The 22500-nt window shown below is 41.2% G+C and overlaps 2 protein-coding genes across 4 annotated transcripts in view; both read right to left on the bottom strand.

Moving 5' to 3' along the window:
• Positions 1 to 348: 348 nt before the first annotated feature.
• LOC119575408 (N-terminal kinase-like protein) lies at positions 349 to 11517 on the bottom strand. Its single transcript, XM_037923010.1, is given in 17 exon segments — positions 349 to 706; positions 1048 to 1144; positions 2675 to 2809; positions 3007 to 3159; positions 3447 to 3614; positions 3808 to 3923; positions 4242 to 4375; positions 4599 to 4792; positions 5081 to 5173; positions 5992 to 6220; positions 6467 to 6595; positions 6835 to 7025; positions 8423 to 8513; positions 8620 to 8837; positions 9163 to 9285; positions 9452 to 9583; positions 11268 to 11517. Coding segments are annotated over 17 exon segments (2454 nt in total). The 5' UTR covers positions 11376 to 11517; the 3' UTR covers positions 349 to 563.
• Positions 11518 to 16913: 5396 nt separating this feature from the next.
• Positions 16914 to 22500, bottom strand: part of LOC119575414 (regulator of MON1-CCZ1 complex-like) — a 13757-nt gene continuing 8170 nt past the window's right edge. For 2 of the 3 annotated variants that reach the window (XM_037923039.1, XM_037923024.1), the window contains 11 exons: positions 22203 to 22383; positions 21791 to 21950; positions 21468 to 21573; positions 20885 to 21073; positions 20449 to 20572; positions 20117 to 20244; positions 19680 to 19833; positions 19091 to 19287; positions 18518 to 18657; positions 17964 to 18118; positions 16914 to 17679 (listed from right to left, as the gene is read on the bottom strand). In XM_037923039.1, coding sequence (XP_037778967.1) covers positions 17600 to 17679; positions 17964 to 18118; positions 18518 to 18657; positions 19091 to 19287; positions 19680 to 19833; positions 20117 to 20244; positions 20449 to 20572; positions 20885 to 21073; positions 21468 to 21573; positions 21791 to 21950; positions 22203 to 22383 — 1614 coding nt within the window. In that variant the 3' untranslated portion in view covers positions 16914 to 17599. Of the gene's footprint in view, positions 17680 to 17963; positions 18119 to 18517; positions 18658 to 19090; positions 19288 to 19679; positions 19834 to 20116; positions 20245 to 20448; positions 20573 to 20884; positions 21074 to 21467; positions 21574 to 21790; positions 21951 to 22202; positions 22396 to 22500 lie in introns of all 3 variants that reach the window. The other variant, XM_037923030.1, reaches the window with a different exon arrangement.

Genomic DNA, 22500 nt, shown 5'->3' on the forward strand with positions numbered 1-22500 from the left:
TATGATGGTTGTCATGTCTACTATTGTCCAATTTCTGACATAAAATGAATATATTAATACAATAAATCAGCTTTTACATCAACTTGTCTTCTCTGTAATGCATTTCCTCCTATAAAAATGCTGACATTTATAAGGCATCTATGTTTGAAGAAGAAGAAAAAAATCTTATCATTTAATTTACTATTATAGCTTATTACCAACAATAACAGTAACAACAATAGTTCCTTCCCATTGCTGATGAGACAAAAACTTTTACATAATCTTCAAGTATGTTGTGATAAGAGAGGGCAAAATCACGTGATAAGAAAACCCCAAGAGAATTATATTACCGAGAGAGAGAAACAAGTGTACCATGTCAGACTTTATTGAAAGTGCCTGCACTATTCGGCAAATATTGCTCAACTTAACTCTAAGCACCTTGTGCAGCAGGCTCTAGATTCAATGCCATAATGATTTCCATATCTCCTATTCAAAACCCCTAACACAATACAAAAAAAAGAAAAGAAAGAAAGGTTTCAAACAAAAACTTTGGTCCATAATGTCGAAGTTCGCAACCTGAAACCCTAGATCTTTTTAGCACCTAGTTTCATGGGTCCTGCACGAGCTGCTCTCTTCGCCTCGATCTCCTTCTGCCTCTGTAGGCGTTTCTCTTCCCGTTGCCGCCGTTGTTCGTCAGCCTTACTATTACCTCCAACGTTACTAGACTCTACAATGATAAAAAAAAAAAAAAAAAAAGGAAAAAATATTAATAGTTATCAATTATAATCATTCCATACAAAATACACTGCAGCTCCTGTCTAACACTGATATAAACCACACACAGTTTATACTCTATCTCCACCAAAAAGAATAAAAGGCATAAACTGAACAACGACAACTCTTGTGAAATCATTCCTCCTCATTCACATACTTTTCTTAAACAAAGAAATACTCTGTGACCATCTTCTTACATCACTCTATGAAGAACCTACAGATATCCTGTAAATCAGTACTAATCATCGCCACTAAATATGAGGTCTTCAGACATCTTTTTTAGACGTGACGTACCTGCTGGCGATTTCGTATCCCAGTCGTCCCAGCCACTACCGGTTGTACTCTGCGATGAAATATTTGTAGATCTCTGGGTCACGCTTCCAAACTTTCCCTGTGAAAAGGAAAAGAAAAGAATATTAAACAAAAGTAAGCAACAATCTATTATATAATTACCCACAATAGTAATATTAACAATAATAATGATAATGACAATGATAATAGCAATAATAATAACAAAAACAATAACAATAACAATAACGATGATGATGATGATGATGATGATGATGATGATGATGATGATGATGATGATGATGATGATGATGATGATGATGATGATGATGATGATGATGATGATGATGATGATGATGATGATGATGATGATGATGATGATGATGATGATGATGATGATGATGATGATGATGATAACTATTATTATTATTATTATCATTATCATTATCATTATCATTATCATTATCATTATCATTATCATTATTTTATTATTATTATTATTATTATTATTATTATTATTATTATTATTATAATTATTATTATTATATTATTATTATCATAACAATAATAATTATATAATAATAATGATAATAATAATAATAATAATAATAATAATAATAATAATAATAATAATAATAATAATAATAAAAACAATAATAAAAACAATAATAAAAACAAAATAATAGTAATAATAAAAATAATAATAATAGTAATAATAATAATAATTATTATTATTATTATTATTATTATTATTATTATTATTATTATTATTATTATTATTATTATTATTATTATTATCATAACAATAATAATAATAATAATAATAATAATAATAATAATAATAATAATAATAATAATAATAATAATAATAATAATAATAATAATAATATTAATAATAACAATAATAATAATAATAATAATAATAACAATAATAATAATAAAAACAATAATAATAATAATAATAATAATAATAATAATATGACGATGACGATGACGATGACTATGACTATGACTATGACTATGACTATGACTATGACTATGACTATGACTATGACTATGACGATGACGATGACGATGACGATGATGATGATGATGGTGATGATACCTATAATAACTATAATAATTATAAGGAGGAGGGGGTAGGCAGAAAGAAGAAGGAGAGAGGAGGAGGAGGAGGAGGAGGAGGAGGAGGAGGAGGAGGAGGAGGAGGAGGAGGAGGAGGAGGAGGAGGAGGAGAGGAGGAGGAGGAAGAGGAAGAGGAGAGGAAGAGGAAGAGGAAGAGGAAGAGGAAGGAGGAGAAGGAGGAGGAGGAGGAGGAGGAGGAGGAGGAGAGGAGGAGGAAGAGGAGGAGGAGGAAGAGGAGGCAAGGAGGAGGAAGAGGAGGCAAGGAGGTGGAGGAGGCAAGAAGGAGGAGGAGGAGGAGGAGGAGGGGAAGTACACCAACATCAATAACAAACATAACAAGAACGGCCATAAACATAAAAATATTACAATAATGTAACAATGCTACAATCTAATATCGTGTGCATGTGCAAGGTGTGAGTGTGTGTAAACATATACCTGGTGCAACTTCAAGCCTCGAGCTACCACGACTGTCCACACCCTGCCCCTCCTCCCCTTCAAGCACACTCACCTCATTACCACCAACCAACGAGGAGAAAAAGTCATCACTGTCCTCAGCTGGTCCTGTAGATTCCCAGTTGTAGGAAGCTGTAGATTTGAACTTCGACTCTGGCTCGAGTTCACCTCCACCAAGGCTGTCCCCGTGCTGTGATACACCCAAAAAAAAAACAGAAATCACACAGTGCTTTTCCAGAACTCAAGGCAAAAAGTCAAGTGAACTCGTGACACACCATCAAACCATGCTGTTTCAGTTATAATTTCCCAAAAGAAAAAAAGAAAAAAAAAAAAATTCCTGGAGTGTCCCTCCTGCCTTTATGACATCATTCAAACTGCACAACGCACCTGGGTATCCTCTAGACTGCCCCACTCTTCAGTGTCGTCCCCCCAGCCATCCCCACCATCCATATCACCAACGTCTGCCAAAGCTTCAGACACAGTGGTCGATTTCTGCACTGCGACAGGGGACTGACTTGGCTTTGTGTCTATGCCATCATCCTGTTTGGAAACATTGGCACTCTTGAACACAATCAGAATAAAAGTGATTTATGTGTTTATGCCTGAAAGCTGAAACATATATCTCTCCATTTCTGGCTCAGAAACACTACTAATAAAGAGACATGTGATATTACATTTGCTCAAGCAAACCACAAGGGAATACACTGCTAAAACCTCACACTCAAGCATTCAAAGTCTTGCTCAATAAAGGAAAAAAACACCAAAACAGTGCTACAAAAAATGTGCTACCTGTCATTAGCTCCAGCTTTTATCACAAGTAGACTTACCATACTCTGCCACTCAGAATTTTCCCAGTCTTCATAATCCGATTTGTCGTCTTCATTTGGAGCAGCACTGTTCGGGGTGTTGCTGGAAGCACGACCTTGGGAGGGAGTGGAAGCCACACTGCTTGTTTTGGTGGATGGAGTAACAGTGCCAGATGAGGAGGTGGAAGCCTGTTGCAATATGCAGTGAATTTGGGTTTGAGTCTATCTGCTTTCATTTCAAAAACATACTAAATATTATCCAATGGTCATACCTGCAGCCTCTCACACAGTACAAACCACAGTCATATACATTATTAGCTACCAAATTACTGATCAAAAATTTATATATAATCAAAGATCCTTTCACAGTCCCAGAAATTACCTGCTTCTGTGGCTGAGCTCCAATGGATGTCTTATAGAACTTGGAAGTAATAGCACCAACTGCCCAGCCTGTCCATGTTGTCTGTGAACTACTGGAAGCACTCTTCACCTCAGCTTCTACATGAGATGAATTAATACATGCGTCAATAAAGCTTTCAACACAAACCATTTCTTTCAAAATGTAAATTACAAGGAATACACAAGAGAAAACTAATTAGCCAAATGGTAATTCTGTATTCCATCACTGTCAAATCTTTCTGTAAACAAGTTTCATTGTTCTTTTTTTAATTATCATTTTCTGACTTCCAAATAATCATTAACTAATAAACTCAACTCTAAACCCACTGAGCACAATCCAAACACCATCTGACCAGAAAATCGGCTTTTTGTTGTTAATTTTCTCAAGTCAAACCCAAATTTTTTGTTAGTTCTTACCCATAACTTCCTTGAGTGATGGATCCTCTGATACTTTTTCAACCTTGCTGAGGAAGCCCTTTAGCACTCGGAAAACGGCATCTCGAACCGATTTTTCAGGATCTAGGGTCAGGTGGCAAAGGCTAGGAAGGATTCTGTATTGACATTGAACAACAGAACTGTTAATATTCAGTAGTTACTTACCAAATGTCATTAATGTTTTCATCAATACTCTACAGCCAATATCAAGTTTAATTACATCTTTCCAACACATATGAAGTGCAATCCTTGACGGAATATAATTCTAGACTAGACCTAAGCTACCATTTTTCAGTACCATTTCACCATCTTCATTCACAAACTTCTAACATGACTTACTTGCTAACTACTTCCTGAAGGGGATAATACTGCTGTGTGGCTGCAATGGCCATAATTCCCGCTATTCGTGCCGGAGGGAAAGGATCTCTCATGGCTCGGGTGAAGGCCGACGTCAGGCACTTTTGTCTGATATCTGGGTGTAAGTACTGAGCCACTTTTCCTAAACATACCGTAGTGTTGGTACGAATTCCTCCCTGCAATATCCATATGTATGTACTCAAACTATAGATTAAATACTACAATTCAAAACAAAACAAAAAAAAGTTAGATATTAATTAAAACCCATAAATTTTGATGACTATGGGCCAAAACAATTTAGAAAAAAAACTCTCTTGCCTCACTGTTAACACCTGGACCAGCTTGAGAGGCAATATTATTAGAATAACAACCGTAACCTGAAGGACATCATAGATTATTAGAAAAGCCACCGCTACTAATAACAAACTTCATAACATACAATTCCTTAACATTTTTTGGCTTACCTGTTCATCCTTCAATTGCAGGCGGGCAAAATGCTTCAAGACTTCAATATTCAGGTTATTATAATTTAGTTTTGGAGCCAAGAACATTATAGACTGAAAGAAAGAGATGAATGTATAAACAGAAGCTATATATACGCAGGATTAATCATTTAATAAATTATTAACACATAATGAAGCTGCATTTGTGGACTGCAGCAGACATATTAAATTGCAAACATAAAGCAACTCTTATGTTCATAAATGTAATATAGCATATTTCATATGAATATCCAAGTTGAATTATCAAAGGAGGAGGAGGAGGAGGAGGAGGAAGAGGAGGAGGAGGAGCAGGAGGAGGAGGAGGAGGAGGAGGAGGAGGAGGAGGAGGAGACGAGGAGAGAGGAGGAGGAGGAGGAGGAGGATGGAGGAGGGAAGGAGGAGGAGAGAGAGAAGAGGAGGAGGACGAGGAGGACAAGGAGGAGGAGGAGGACAAGGAGGAGGAGGAGGACAAGGAGGAGGAAGACAAGGAGGAGGAAGACAAGTAGGAGGAAGACAAGGAGGAGGAGGAGGAGGAGGAGGAGGAGGAGGAGGAGGAGGAGGAGGAAAGGAGGAGAGAGGAGGAGGAAGGAGAGAAGGAGAAGGAGCAGTAGGAGAAGGAGCAGAAGGAGAAGGAGCAGAAGGAGGAGGAGGAGGAGGAGGAGAGGAGGAGGAGGAGGAGGAGGAAAGGAGGAGGAGGAGGAGGAGGAGGAGGAGGAGAGGAGGAGGAGGAGGAGGAGGAGAGGAGGAGAGGAGGAGGAGGAGGAGGAGGAGAGGAGGAGGAGGAAAGGAGAGAGGAGGAGGAGGAGGAGGAGGAGGAGGAGGAGGAGGAGAACAACAACAACAATAAATAAAGAGACAACAACAATACAAGCACGAACAAAACTAAAGCTAACCTTCACAGTCTGCTCGCGGATCGTAGGATTGGAATCGGAGAAGCCCGTGGCAAGTTGGGGGAACACCTGGTCGTTCACCGTCTTCGGGTCCATGTACTCCACTAAGCTCTCCATCTGCTGGAGAAGCTTTAGTCTCGTGGCCCGGTCGCTGGACGAGAACAACTTCACCACCGTTGGGAGAATCTGCCGCTGATACTCAGCCTCATCTAGTAACTTACCTATCTGTAGTGATATCATGTAAAAAATAGCAATTAACTTCCCTTTCTCTGAATCACCATTGAGATTTAAGATAACTTACAGCTAGAATGATTAAGCCATTCAAGACACAACAAAAAATTTTTTAATCATTTTGGGCAGGGCATTTTTTCAGATAAATCCCCACGTTCAAAAAAAAACAAATTCAGCGGAACAATTTTTCAGGGTTTCAGCCCAAATGGGACTGAAAATATGGGCCTCATTCCCCAATCCCCTTTAAAGAGGGGAACTTAAGACTACTGATCCCACATTGGAAAACTCATGGGCAGATATCACAGTTGGCAAAATCTTGTTGGTTGCAATGTAGTTGGGAATGTTTTCGAGCTTTGGCATCAAACTAGCAAAGAACCTGTCAAGGTGAAAATCATAATAGGTAAAGCATTATGCGCGATCATACAAAATAAGAGAATTCCAACCATTTACTGGTTAAGAAGACAGAGGAAAAGACAAGAGAATCTCTATGCAATACCTTAAAATTTCAGAACAAAGTGATTTTAAAAAACACAGACTTACAGGAATTTTGGAAAAACATATTCCCTTTTTCACCCAGAAGGATACACTTAGGCCCAACTCTTCAATGCTACTTACTTGTGCTTTTCATTTGCATCCTTTAAATGAATCTCCTCCAAGAAGAGGAGAGTTTCAATAAGATCATTCCGGAAAAACTGTCCAGGCTTGCGGAGATCCTCGAACAACGTCCCCCCGGATTTTGGGCTGTGCCAGGGGTTTTCCCCCGGGGCTAACTTCGTGTAAATTTCCCATCAGGGGTTTTTCGGCAACTACAGAAAAAAACCCCAAAAAATAAAAGATTTTTTTTAATTTGGAGATCAGGGGCCCCGAACCCGCTAAATAAATCGTTTTTTAGGACTGGGTTTAAACCCATTTTTTTAATTTTTTAAAAAACCAAAAAAGCCCATTCCCTTTCAAAAAATTTTTTTTTTTTTTTTGGGAAAAGGGGTTTAACAAAAAGTCCCCAGGGGTTTTTTCCCCTACAAAAAGGTTTTTCCCCTTTTTTCCTATGAAAAGTTTAAAAAAAATCAGACAAACACAAAAAAGGTTGCCAAACTATGCATTGAAAATAGAATCAAAAAAACAAATTAGCAAGTTTAATATCAATCTATAAAACCTAACACTGAATATTTAGTGGATCTTGAAAACTTTAAATGGGTCGTAAAGAGAGAGAGAAAGAAGTAAGGGGGGGAGAGAAGGGGGAAGAGAAGCTGAGGAGAGAAGGGAAAAGGGAGGAGAGAGGAGAGAGAGAAGAGAAGGAGGAGAGGAGGAGAGAGAGAGAGAGAGAGAGAGGAGAGAAAAGAAGGGGAGAGAGAAAACAGACAGAGAGAAAAAGGAGAAGACAGAGAGGAGCAGGACGAGAGAGAGAAGAGATGAGAGAGGGGAGAGAGGAAGAGAGAGGAGAGAGAGAGAGAGAGAGAGGAGAGGGAAAAGAGAGAGAAGAGAGAAAGGGAGAGAGAGAGAGAGAGAGAGAGAGGAGAAAAGAGAGAGAGAGAGAAGAGAGGAAAAAAGAAGAGAGAAAAAGGAAAAGAAGAAGGAAAAGAAACAAAAAAGGAAAAAGAAAGAAAATAAGAAAAAGAGAAAGAAAAAAGAAAACAGGAAAGGAAAGAAAGAAAAAGAGAGAAAAGGAAAAGACAGACAAAGGAAGAGAGAGAGAAAGAAAAGAGGAGAAAAAGGGAGAAAAAGAAAAAGAGAGAGAAAGAAAGAAAGGAGAGAAAGAGAGAGAGAGAGAGAGAAGAGAAGAGGAAAAGGAAAAAAGAGGAGAAAAAAAGAGGAAGAGAGAGAAAGGGGGAAAGAGAGAAAGAAGAAGGAGGGACAGAAAAAGAGAGAAAAAGAGAGAGAAGAAAAAGAGAGAGAAAAAGGAGGGAAAGAAAAAGAGAAAAAGAGAGAGAGAAAAGAAAGAGAGAGGAGAAGGAAAGGAGAGAGAAGAAAAAGAGAGAGGAGAAGAGGAGAGAGAAAGAGAGAGAGAAAGAAAGAGAAAGAGAAAGAAAGAGAAAGAGAAAGAAAGAGAGAGAGAAGGAAAGAGAGAGAAGGAAAGAGAGAGAAACAGAAAGAGAGAGAAACAGAAAGAGAGAGAGAAAGAGAGAGATAGAAAAAAAAATTATTCCAGATCAAAATATCACAATCAAGAGATACCGTAATGCCAAGGCTCAACCAGAAAGCTTACCTTCTGTGTGTTTTTGAGGGAAAACGATTCATCTAGGAGCCCATTGAACACTTCCCAGATCAGGCATCCGAGCCCCCACATATCAGCTGCCCTAAGGAGTAAGCAAAAAATCATAATGTAACATGTAAACACAAAATTAACTCTCTGCACTGTCATTATCATGGACGATAATACGTTATATCAGCAAGAGATCCTACCACATGGTCGTTGTTCTCATTTTCGAGGGATTCATCTTCTCCGGCGGATTATAAATATCAAGTTCTGGCAGCACCTTGACCGGAAAGAAGGAACTATCCGAGCTGGCGTACTCTACCCCCCCAAGCTTCCATTCTCCGCCGGGCGTCACAAAAACACTGCTTCCACACACATTGTAGTGTATCAGTTTTCCGTCATTGTTCAGAAAGCTGAGGCCTTTCTGTAAGGGAAAAAATCAATTTTGATTTTTTTTTTTTTTTTTTTTTTTATAAAACCTGATTCTCATACAAAGCTGAATTTTTGGGTGAAGAATCAAATGGCTATATTAATGTTCAACCTACAACCATCATGAAAATTTTAAGGTAAAATTTGAGAAAGATCCATGACAAAGGTTTCCCTTTATTCCTCTTTCTTGGCAGACAATAATATTCACATTGTGAAAAGGCGTTTTAATCTTACAGGACAGTTACAAGAAATCATAACGCAATGTGGCATCACAAACAAATTGCCTAATCAAGCAGGAACATTACAGGAAAAATACATACTGTGACTTGCAGGAGCCCCCAGGAAACGGCACTGGTGCGATGCGCTGGACTCAGGGCACTGTCTTTCAACCACGTCAGGAGAGGCGTTACTGGCTCAGTCACCAAGTACACCAATTTGTCATTCTAAAAGAAATCAGCGTACATTAGAACCCAATACTGCACTTGACCTTTAACCGAGCATCAAATCATGTTCTTACATTCTTTTATCAATTCTCTCAGTACTCTTCTAGAGCTTACCCAACTTTAATAATGAGTCTATAAAAATGCCAACATCGATACTCCACCTTACCTCAAGGCTATCGACGTAAGTGAGTATACATGGATGACGGAGAGTTTTCAACCTCTTTACGGCTGCTTTTGCTATATCAAGTTGCGCTGAAGTGCCCTCACATATAAACACACTCACTTCATCTCCATTTTGCTGCAACATCAAAAGAATCATGATTGCACATTCTCAAATGTAAGGATTTCATAGGACCATCTCATCTTTTCATAAAACTAATTCTTGTAGTTTCTCTGTATCTCACTACCACAGTATTATTAGATAACAATTTCACATCAATTCTGCTCAATTATTCAGTGCATATAATTTCATAAAATATTCTAGAACTATAATAGAAATAGCAATCATAGCCAATCATTCATATTAAAAACTAAGGAGAAAAAAATATATAATTTTTTCATGCTGTTTTTTGACAATAAAATAAAATAATGGTTATCATTTGTATCAAACCTAATGAAATAAATATAGTTGTCATATATGTTACTTCAAAATATAAAACTAGTATACTGCCAGTCATACAAATCATTGCCTACTAGAATACATACAGATAAAAAGAAGCTTGTTACTAGGAAATTATAAAGTAAACCCTTACAACAGGACCTAGATCCGCATAATAAATGACAAAACACAGCCCTGAGGTTTCTGGTGAGATGAGCAGCTTCAGTGCTCTTCACTTCAGGAGCCCAAAGATAGATTAATACATCATTTTATTAGCAATGTTTTGTTATCTTTTGAGACTGGCTACTTCATAGATGAAACTAACCTTTACAAGAACCTACTGTACTTGTTTATGGTCTTTGAAGCTCCCTTCCAAAGTTGCTCTATACTTTTCTGAAAACTTTTATCTGACATCAATTAACTTTTAAGATATGATGTACTTGCTATAGATCTATTTGGCAGAAGCAAATGTTGAAAAAATATAAAAGTACTTTAGCAAACCACATAAATATATTGCAAATAATACTTTATGTGATTTCTATAATGCTCCATCCTCTAAAACTTCCAAATCATTGGGTTATATCGGAGTTTCCTAGGACCGAACAGTGTCAACCAAGACAGTGGCACATCGTCAGAGAGTAACAACGGCTTCTACACTTACACACCCTGGCTAAGACAGGCAAACATCCCACGTCTGCACTCCAGTAAGGTAGAGCTAAGACTGATTCATAACATGACAATAAATTGCCATGATGGTTCAAAATTTAATACCAGATTATACTTGGTTTGTTGAGCTTTTGACACAGTAGCCTCAAGAACCACTTGCCACATCACCACTCTAATCAACACCAAATATCCCATCCCTTGTAATTGGATACCGTCAATATCCACTTCAATAGTATCGGAACTGGGCAGCTTTTGAACAGAATTACCACAAACTATCGGAAATTCACAATAACCTCTTCTCCCCTTCAACCCACACGTCTCTGTATCCAGCCTTTACCATCTCTCAACAGTACATCAAATAAAGAAATATTGCAAAACATGAAAATTAAACACAAGAAAAAACACAAAGAAAACAAGAGAACATTAGGAACCACATAAAATATATCCATCAAAGAGATATCATCCCCACTGACCTTGGCTATAACCCTTGACACTGCCCCATGACAGCGCCCATTGATAGTGCGCCTTGACAGCACCCCATGACAGCCCATGACAGCACCCCCCACGACAGCGTCCCATGACAGTACTCACGACAGCCCCCATGACAGTACTCATGACAGCCCCCCATGACATTACCTGATGACAGCCCCCCATGACATTACCTGATGACAGCCCCCCATGACAGCCCCCATGACAGTGCCAGTGCCAAGCAGCTCACCTTTTTCTTCCCGCGGTGCATCTTCCACACCGCTCTCGTGTGCTCCACAGCCTCTCCAATCTCGTAGCCGAAGGAGCTCGTTGGATCACGGGAGAATAAGGACCACATCCTCGCCTCGCTGCTCCGACCAAACGCAAAAGCACTGGGGGAAACGAAGGGGAAATATCGCTGTTTCTTCTCTGTAAAACCTGGACTTTTAACTCTCTTGTTGTTGATGTTTTGCTGCCAACACACTAAACAACACGGCGAGGCTCGGCGGCTAGCTCGGCCCTCTGCGCTGGGGGTTGTTTGGGTGTGATTTTGCTTAGTTTGGCTTGTTTTTGAGGGGGTTGGTAATTGTTTTTATTTCAGGGGGTTTTGTTGCTAAAGGAAGGTTGGTTGTTTGTTTGAAGCGATGGGGAAATGGCATTTCCAGTTGTGGTGGATATGGCAAAACGAGTCTAAGGGCGATCAGCTGTCAGAAGTCATAGAAAACGAAATTTATATTTGTAGGGAAGACTCTTTCATCCTCTTGTGGTCTGCCTATGAAATTGTTACGCAACACGTGTGTGTGTGTGTGTGTGTGTGTGTGTGTGTGTGTGGTTGGGTTTTGTGTGGGTGTGTGTTTGTTTTGGGGTGTGTGTGTGTTTGTGGGGTGGGTTTTGGGGTGTGTGTGTGTGTGTGTGTGTCTGTGTGTGTCTGTGTGTGTGTGTTTTGTGTGTGTCTGTGTTTCATATATATGAAAGTGCATATATACATAAATAAAGGCATGCATTTATTTATTTACTTATGTATTTATTTAGGGGCATGTCCAAATGTATAATTATTAATTGGGTCGGTCATCCCGCAATTAAAAAAATAATAATAATTATAAGCTCAGGATCATTGACAATAGAAATAATATAATATGAAAAGTGAACTAAGGAACTGCACGAGGGTTGAGTGTTCTTTATCAGTAACCCTTGCTCATAAGTTAGGGATAGAACAAGACAGAGACAGGGGCGGGACAGGGAAGGGCAGGGGCAGGGACAGAGACAGAACAGAGACAGGGAAAGACGAGACAGGGACAGAGACGGGGCAGAGACAAGACAGGGACAGAGATAGGGACAGAGACAGAGACAGGGACAGAGGACAGGGACAGAGATAGGGACAGGGACAGAGACAGAGACAGGGACAGAGATAGGGACAGGGGAAAAAAGGACAGAGACAAGCAGGGACAGAAAGGGGCAGGGACGGGACAGAGACAGGGACAGAGTAGGGACAGGGGGGCAGAGACAGGGAGGGGCAAGACGAGACAGAAACGGGACAGAGACAGGGACAAGTAGGGACAGGGGCAGGACAGACAGAGACGGGCAGACAGAACAGGGACAGGACAGGGACGAGATAGGGAAGGGACAGGACAAGACGAGCAGGGCAGAGATAGGGGCGAGATAGGGAGAGACAGAAAGGGGCAGAGACAGAGACAGGGACGGAGACAGAGACAGAGAAAGAGACGAGACAGAGATAGGAAGGGGCCAGAGACAGAGACAGGGACAGAGATAGGGAAGGATAGGGGGAAAAGACAGAGACAAAACAGAGCGGGACAGAGAAGGGGGCAGGGACAGGCAAGACAGAGACAGGCAGGGCAGGATAGGGACAGGGAAGGGACAGAGACAGAGACAGGGACAATTTAAAGACAGGGGGAGAGACAGGACAAGAAGGACAGAGACGGGGCAGAGATAGGGAAGGGACAGAGCGAGCGGAAAAGGGCAGGGACGGAAGGGACAGAGAAGAGAAGAGAAGGGACGAGACAGGGACAGAATAGGGCAGGGCAGAGACAGAGACAAAACAGAACAGAGACGGGACGAATAGGGGGCAGAGACAGGAAGAGACAGAGACAGGGGCAGAGATGGGACAGGGAAGGGACAGAGACAGGGGCAGAGACAAGACAGAGACAGGACAGAGAAGGGAAGGGGCAGGGACAGAGACGAGACAGGAAGGACAAGCAGAGAAAGGGACAGGGACAGAGTGGGACCCCGGGCAGGGACAGAGACAGAAAAAGGGCAGGACAGGGACAGAGCAGAGACGGGACGAGATGGGACAGGGAAGGGATAGAGACAGGGCAGAGACAGAGACAGAGACGAGATAGGGAAGGGCAGGGACAGGGGCAGGGGCAAAGACAGAGACAGAGAAAAGATAGGGAAGGAAGGACAGGGGCGGGACAGGGACAGAGACAGGGACAGGGACAGAGAAGGGACAGAGACAGGGACAGGGACAGGGCAGAGACAGAGACAGGGAAAAATAGGGACAGAGACAGAGACGAGACAGGACAGGGACAGAGACAGAGACAGAGACGGGAAGAGATAGGGACAAAATAGGGGCAGAGACAGAACAGGGACAGAGATGGGGGGCAGGGACAGAGACAGAGACAGAGACGGGGAAAAGATAGGGCAGGCAGAGCAGAGACGAGCAAGACAGGGACAGAAATAGGGACAGAGCCCGAGACGAGACAGAAAGGGGGCAGAGACGGGACAGAGATAGGGGACCCCGGGGCGAGCAGAGACAGGGGCAGAGACAGAGACAGAGATAGGGGGAGGGAAGAGACAGAGACAGAGACAGAACAGGGAAGAGTAGGGACAGGACAGGGACGAGACAGAGCCCAAAACAGAGACAGAGACAGGAAAGAGATAGGGGCAGAGCAGAACAGAGATAGGGCAGGGGACAGAGCCCGAGACAAAGGGCGGGGCGGATAGGGGCAGAGACAGGGACAGAGACAGAGACAAAAGACAGGGACAGAATAGGGACAGAGAAGGGCAGGACGAGAAGGGACAGAGACAGAGACAGAGACAGGGACAGAGACAGGGGGCGATCAGGACAGGGACAGAGACGAGACGGGGGCAGAGACAGGGAACAGAGATAGGGAAAGACAAGACAGGAAGACAGGGACAGGGGAAAGAAAAGGGAGACACAGACAGAGACAGAGAAGAGACGAGACAAGGCATAGACAGAGACAGAGACGAGATAGGACAGGGACAGAGACACAGCAGAGACGAGACAGAGACGAGACAGAGAAGGGGCAGGGGCAGAGACAGGGGGCAGGGGCGAGACAGAGACAAGTAGGGGCAGGGACAGAGACGGGGGCGGGACAGAGACAAAACAGGGACAGAGACAGGGACAGAGGCAGGACAGGGGCAGAGACAGGGACGGGACGAGACGAAAGGAAGGAGACAGGGGGCAGAGCAGAGACAGGGACAGAGACGGGGCAGGGACGAGACGAGAAGGGACAAGCAGGGACAGAGACAGAGACAGACACAGAGACAGGGGCAGAGACAGGGACAGGACAAGACAGGACGAGACAGGGACAGGGGGCAGAGCCCAAAAAAAAGGACAAGGGAAAGAGAAAGGGACAGGGGAAAGGGGCAGGGACAGAGGACGAGACAGGGACAGAGAAGGGGGCAGGGGCAAGACAGGGACAGGAAAGGGATAGAGACAGAGACTGGGAAGGGACAGGGACAGGGACAAGACAGGGCGAGAAAAGACAGGGACAAATTTAGAGACGGGACAGAGACAGGACAGGGACAAGACAGAGACGGGCAGAGTAGGGACAGGGGCAGAGACAGAGAAGAGACAGAGACAGGGACAGAGATAGGGACAGAGACGAGACAGAGAAGAGGGCAGAGACAGGGGCAGAGCAGGGCAAGATAGGGGCGGGGGAGAAAGAGACAGGGGGAAAAGACAGAGACAAGATGGGAGGACAGGAACAGAGGAGACAGAACAGGGAAAGAGATAGGGGCCCGAGAAGGGACAGAGACGAGACAGGGACAGAGATAGGGACAGGGACAAGACGAGACGAGACAAGAAGAGACGAGACAGAGACAGAGGGCAGAGAAGAGAAGGGACAGAGATAGGGGCGGGACAGGGACAGGGGCAGAGATAGGGGGCAGGGAAGGGGGCAGAGCAGGGGCGAGATAGGGACGGGGCAGGGACAGGGAAGAGACAGAACAGGGCAGAATGGGCAGGGAAGGGACAGAGACAGGGACAGGGCAGATACAGAGACAGGGAAGAGAAGAGACAGAGACAGGGCAGAGACAGAGACAGGGACAGGGACAGAGACAGGACCAGACAGGGGGCAGAGACAGGACAGAGACAGAGACAAGGCATAGACAGAACAGAGCCGCGATAGGGACAGGGACAGAGACGGGCAGGGCAGGACTAGACAGGGACAGAGAAGGGGAAGGGACGGGGGCAGGACAAAAAGACAGGGGCAGAGCAGGAAGGGACAAAACAGGACAGGGGCAGGGGAAAAAAGGGACGAGATAGGGACAAAACAAACAAAACAAAAAACAAACAAAAAGGGCAGGGACAAAAGGGGGAAGAGAAGGGACAGAGACAGGAGACAGGGACAGAGACAAAAAGACAGGGACAGAGATAGGGGGAGAGCAGAGATAGGGACAGGGACAGAACAGAGACAAAACAGGGGCAGAGAAGAGAAAGGGCAGGGAAGGGAAGAGACAGGACAGGGGGAGACGGGACAGGGACAGAGACAGAGACGGGGGCAGGGACGGGGCAGAGACAGGGACAGAGACAGAGATAGGGACAAAACAGGGACAGGGACAGGGGCGAGCAGAGAAGGGACAGGGACAGGGGCCGGGGCAGGCAGGGACGGGCAGAGACAGGGACAGGGACAGGGACGAGAAGGGACAGGGACAGGGAAGGGACGGAGACAAGGGAAAAGGGCAGGGGCAGAGAAAGGGGCAGGACAGGGGGCAGGGACAGAGACAGAGACAAAAATAAAGATAAAAATATACATATAGATATAGAAAAATAGATAAAGATAAAGATATAGGAAGATCAAGATGGAAATAGAGTTTTTAAAAAGGTTTAGAGGAAAAGGGCCATCGGATCTGCTGTTGTTGTTCTTGAGAACTTAACTTTCCAAACATTACACTAAGATTTCATAATTGTTAATGTTCTTATTGTCAGCAAAAGGTGTTGTACTGGTGAATATTCTTGATTCATTTTGCTGCAGTTATCTCATTATTTCATTTTCTCTTTCATTTCCAATGTCATTACTTTTATTATTGCTGCTGATCATGTATCTGTCTATAGTAACCCTATCTTCCATGAACGAGTTTCAGTCAAACTTGGTATATCAGTTTTTTCTATTTCCTTTCGCATTCCCTTTGGTTGCCTTAGAGTCAAATCTCCTCACTGACACATTGCCTTCCATAATCATATTCATTATTGTTAGGACAATTAGTGCTATCCTCACTCTTCACTTCATATTTCTGCACCTTTCTCCTCGTTTTTATCTACGTTGTTTTCCTACAGTCAGAGTGAGGAATCTATCTTCTCTTATCTTTGCTTGGCAGAAAGTAATTTCATATTTTTAATCATTAAATTGAAATCTAAAAGACAGTGATAAACTTGAAGTCTTAATTCTTAAGTATATGTATTGTGTTAATGCACTTCTCCTTTCAACAGTAAGTCTGTTAAGAATGAAGCTAGTTAAATAATCCTATATCCACGAAGTTGTATATCTTGTAATGTCTAAAGCCATTTCCATACTCTAAAATGTGTTACTTTTGTGTGACAAAAACAGTGCTAGTTTTGGGAATAGTGTTTAATATTATTCATATTCTTACCAACAGCTTAAAAATATATTACAAAGGTTATCAAAACAAAATGTAAGCAGTATCAACATCATATTTTAATAATAATATAGATGTATACAAATAAATTTATGTTTACAATGACTGACAATATTCTCTCATATGCATACATATATGTATATATATATATATTCATTATCAATAACTACAAACTGTCTAAAGAAAGGAATAGTAAGAATCTCACTTTTTTAAAAACAATAGATTAAGTAAAGCATTAAAGATACAGCTGCACAGACCCTCATCATGGATTAAGAAATGAGCTAAGAAATCACTGTTGCCTCTATAATATACATACACATATATATTTCAAATTATGTGGACAGATACCATAGCTCATTATAATCCATATGCTTATATACAAACAACAAGGCCTGAACAGCTTCGACTTATTAGCAAATACCAGAAATTTGTATCTTCTTGGTACTAATAGTTTCATATTCCTGAGTAGAAAATCTTACCTTTCTGTGAGTAGACAATTTCTTTGCTATTTACTTCGACCAAAATTCTCATCTCCATTGTGAATACTGAAGGTTATTTGATGCATTTTGCTCTTGTGAAGAAACTGGGTCAGATTGTATCTAACAATGTTATTAGGGGAATGGTTTTAAATATAATTCTTTATGTTTACTTCTGAACTGAATTAAATTCTGTGAAACCTTTTTTAAAGGTTTGAAAATGCATTAGACTAGCCTCAGAGTATCACTAGGTCTGTTGTATTGTATAATCTGGAATTTCACCAAACAGTTTCTTGAAGTGATCTACATACATATCACAGTGTTCCCCTAGAATACAAAACAAAAATATATATTAGGATAAATCAAGGATAAAGAAAGAGATAATATTATTACCAATAGAGACAGCTTTCTCAAAGGTATAATGTATAAAATATCAAATATAAATATATACTTTATAAAATATGATAAGTTTAACATACACAATACAAAATTCGTCATACACAGCATGCAGCATCTAAACTGTATAGCTCACAGCCTAAACAATATGCAAAATACACAACTGCAATGAATTCCTCCACAGACTCTATTTTTGTGACATTTCTCTACCCTACCTTTGGCAAAAGCTGAACTTCCACGTAGCTTTGCATTCCGGAGCCCAAAGAAAGTGAAAGTGGAGTAGAAAACGTCTGAGTCACCACAGATCATGGCAGCTTCGAGGAATTTCCGAGCAGAGACCGTTTCCGCCAGGCCGACACTTCGGGCATATCTATCAAGCGGAGAAGAGAACAAAAAAATAGCATAAATAAGTGAATCCCACACTTAGAACCCATCTTTAACTCTTCGTTGCCAGGTGGCATGTACATACAGGCCATGGCATGCCTGGAAAATATTTGTGGTGGTATGTGTATATCTGCTGTGGTGCGCTGGTCCTATGATGTACGATCATGCTGTGCACACTATGGCGCTGACACAATCGCTCGGCATCAGGGCCCAGGCCACTACGAATACAGCCCGGGAGCGAGGGCTCTTGTATCGGAAAGCCACCCGGCGGAATTGGGTTAAGTAATTACATTTCCAAGAAGATAATATACTAACCCAAGGATATATGCAGATTTGAGAAATCTTATAGAATTTTAAAAATGCATATAGGAGACACGGCACTGACCTCAGGGCTGGAATAACCTGGTGTTGAGAGAGCAGGACTTCGATAATCTCGTCATGAGCTGTGTTTAAGCGGCAGAGCATGTCGAGGCTGAGTTGTTTGCCGGCAGAGTAAACACTCACAAGAGACAAAAGTAAACAGGCCTGGAAAATTATGAGACTAACTTGAAATTTCACCTTTAAACAGTGTATTCATGATGTATTTATAAAAGATACAGTTCAAATCCCTGTTTTCCTTAGTTAAAAAGATCACAAGAGAGGAAAGCACAGTCATAACAGTCCAAACTATCAAAAACTAACAAATAATATTCATGGAGAAAATACAAATCTACCTCTAGCTACGAGTTGCAAAACTGGTTTGTGTTCATAAAGCTAGCCCTGCCCTTCTAATAATACCCACCAAAAATGATAAACAGAGTATTATAAAATAACAAATAAATAGAAAAGGACACATTACTGGATTCCTTTCCAACGGAGCAAAATCAAGAACATTTATTTTTTCTTAACCAAAATTTCTGCCAACAAGTCAGTTCCAATCATGAGACAAAACAAAACAAAAAAGGCACAAGCAACAAACCAGGGGCTTTGAATCAGCCAAAACGTGATACTGAAGAAGTTGGTGGAGTTGGTAAAACTGCCTGGATCTGACGAGCGCATTTATAACCAGTTCGTAGAGGAAATGCTGCACGGTTACTCCCACGGCCCCTAGTGACCGGATGTACTCGATAACCACACCTACAACCAGTTTTGAAGACACAGACGGAGGGCTGGTTCCTGCAAATAAACACAAAGATGTAGGTTAGTTAAACTTAAAAGAAAAGAAAAAAAAGAAGAAAAAAAAAAAAAAAAAATTATACATCCATAAAAAAAATATACACTTAATCATTAATGAATATATATCCATATATCTATCTATCCATCTCTCTCTTTCTCTTTCTCTTTTCTCTCTTCTCTCTCTTCTCTCTCTCTCTCTCTCTCTCTCTCTCTCTCTCTCTCTCTCTCTCTCTCTCTCTCTCTCTCTCTCTCTCTCTCTCTCTCTCTCTCTCTCTCCCTATCAAGCAATCAATCAATTTGTCAATCAAACAATCTATCAATTAATTAATCAACCAACCAACCAGCCAACCAACCAATCCATATATCCATCTTCGGAAGTTTTACCCTCTTACCCTCTCCTCCCTCCTTTAATCTGGTTTCTCCCTTCTCAGCTTCCTCCATGAGTGGGGCCAGGACGCTGCTGTATATATCCGCCTGCTCGATAACCACACCCTTGATCTCGGGAGCTGTGGCTGACGAGGCCGGAGCACTCACGGATTCTCCCATCTTGGAAAAGGAGGGATTTCTGTATCATCTTTGCTCGTTTATTGCATGTTTTAAACACAGCTAGAGCCAATTTTTAAAATCACAAATTTCTATATGGAAATAATGTCATGAAATTAAACGAGCATTCAGTGTTACAAAAATTGCAAATAGAATACAAGCAATTACTTTTAACCCTTGTATTAAAATATTCCGCCTCTGACTATGGATAAAAGATCAACAAATGAGAAAAAAAATTCTGTAACACACAAGATATTTGTTCCAAAGGAGGAAAATGAATTCCTACCTGAGACTGGAGGATGGAATTTAAGTGCTGTCGATAAGCAGCATTGATTTTGTCAAATATCTGCGCCAATGCCCCTAACTGCCCAGTCTCCACTGCTTCTCGCACAACTGATAGTACCAGTGGCTTTGCTGTTGACAAATGGAAAATCAGCAAATTTCAAAAAAGTATATGAAAATTTTCACTTTAATGAAAAAAAAAAAAAACATTTCAATCCATAAAGCAGAACTATATATTCATACAACAACATCTAGATTCCCTTGACTCGCAAATACCACCAAAATTTATACTTATATAACCTGAAAGCAATCTACTGCACCGCAATGACCCCTTACCTTGCTGCCTCCTAAGCAATGAGTCGACCAACTGACTCTTGTCTTCCATGACCTTTGCCAGACAGTCTAGCCGAAGCTGCAGGTGCCACATGCATCCCAGGCGAGCGTCTATCACAATGTCTGGCTGTTGAGTATTGATGAAGAAGTAGATAGTGAGCACTGAGTTGCATTCATAACTATGCAGAGTAAAATCTAACTCTTCCCATTTGCCACTTTCATTAATTCCTGAAAAGACAACAAAACACCCTCCCCCCCAAAAAAAGAAAAAAGAAAGAAAGGAAGAAAATAAAAATATTAAACAAACAAATAAATACATAAATAAATACATAAATAGATAAATAAATAAAAATAACAATAATAACAACCATAACTACTTTTAATAATACCTGGAAAAAAAATACACCTAAAAAAAAAAAAAAATTACAATTCATATTACCTGAAAGACAACCCAGGTCGGCGCATAAAGTTCGCACGGCACTAATATAGGCTGGGCGGTAGTAGACGGGACGGCGCTGGGCTCCTCTAGGGAGAACGGCTGGACTGAACGGGGGACTGTGATAGGGTACACTGAAGTCACACCGCCACTCACTTCACCACCAAGTTGAATGTCAAACAGAAGAGAGGTCTGTGGGCAGTTTAGATGCATAATTATGAAATAGGTCACAGGTGGGTTTGTCTAAATTATTTTATTTTTGTCGTTTCTCGGGTGTGAAGGAAATGTAGGTACGTTGTATGGCAAGTAACGATTAACTCCTAAAGGATGTTCATTCTGTTTAGGGACATCTGGGAGGAGAAGCAGAACAAAGATTCCTGAAAATTACTGTCATGTTTTAAAGTCTTACAATGTTGATTCTGATGTGTGGATTCCAAAAAAATACAACTCCCTTTCTGTGCAGAGTGAATCAAAGCAGATAGAAGTGACTATTTAATATGCTAATGCTCTACATCTGCACCACCACATCAAAGAATGAGGCTAACAAACATTTTTTCCTGTGCTAAATCTTGGCTGTGTATCTTACCTTTGAGGCCTGGTGATGAACAATGATCAAACTATCAACAATGTTAACAGCAAAACGTCCCGTCAACTCTAAACGGCAGATGTGGCTTCGTCTAAATACTCCATCTCTGCAAATGATGTATTTTTTGGGTGATATGTCCCACACACACTTTCAACCCCTATTTTATTTTATTTTTAAACATTTCTATAAAAAAAAAAAATACATCAATATAGTCTATCCTCTTCTAATCCTAGTATAAGTGGATAAAAAAATGTATTCAGATGTTTTTATCAATCGTTAATACCTTATTCAAAGCAAATAACCATAAATAATAGAGCACATACTTATTCTGACTATATACGTCCAGGTGTGCTGCAATGGTAGGTGTGGACGGATGACGCAGCACACAGATGGACACCGCGCCGTAAATGACACCGACACAGACATCCCGTTCACCTAGGGTAACTCCCTGCGAATGTGTACTGCTTCCACTACTCACCTCCACTGGAAACGGTACAGTTCATGAAAATATAATCCCAATGCAAAGATAATAATACCAATAATAAATCATATAAATTTTTAAAATAATAATTTATCTTTTTTACAATAATAAATATCAATTTTTAAAATATACACATAGAACAAGAAACACTCCTATAAGGTTATCTATTAATCCATCATATTAGAAAAAAAAAAGAGTACCAACCACTCCCTCACACAAAACCAAACAGAAACTTCGGAAGCTTCCGCACTAACCCTCAAACTTAGCCAACTTGTTCGACTGCCCAGGCTTGAAGGTAAAAGGCTGGAGCGTGGAGGTGGTGGGTGCCGCCCCGATGCAGAGCAACAGGAGGCAACACTCGGTGCTCCAGACAAACCACGAGCAGGGAATGTTGTAACTCCTAATGTGTCGAACAGCAACTCGGTCTTTTGCAACCTGCGGAATAGTCTAGAAAAACATTTGTTGCAAATGTATAATGGTTCTTAAAAACCATATCTGATAAAACAATAGGCACAAAATTGTGTGACAAACAAACAAATAAACTAAATCAAT

Source organism: Penaeus monodon, chromosome 1, assembly GCF_015228065.2.
Source record: "Penaeus monodon isolate SGIC_2016 chromosome 1, NSTDA_Pmon_1, whole genome shotgun sequence".
NCBI lineage: Eukaryota > Metazoa > Arthropoda > Malacostraca > Decapoda > Penaeidae > Penaeus > Penaeus monodon.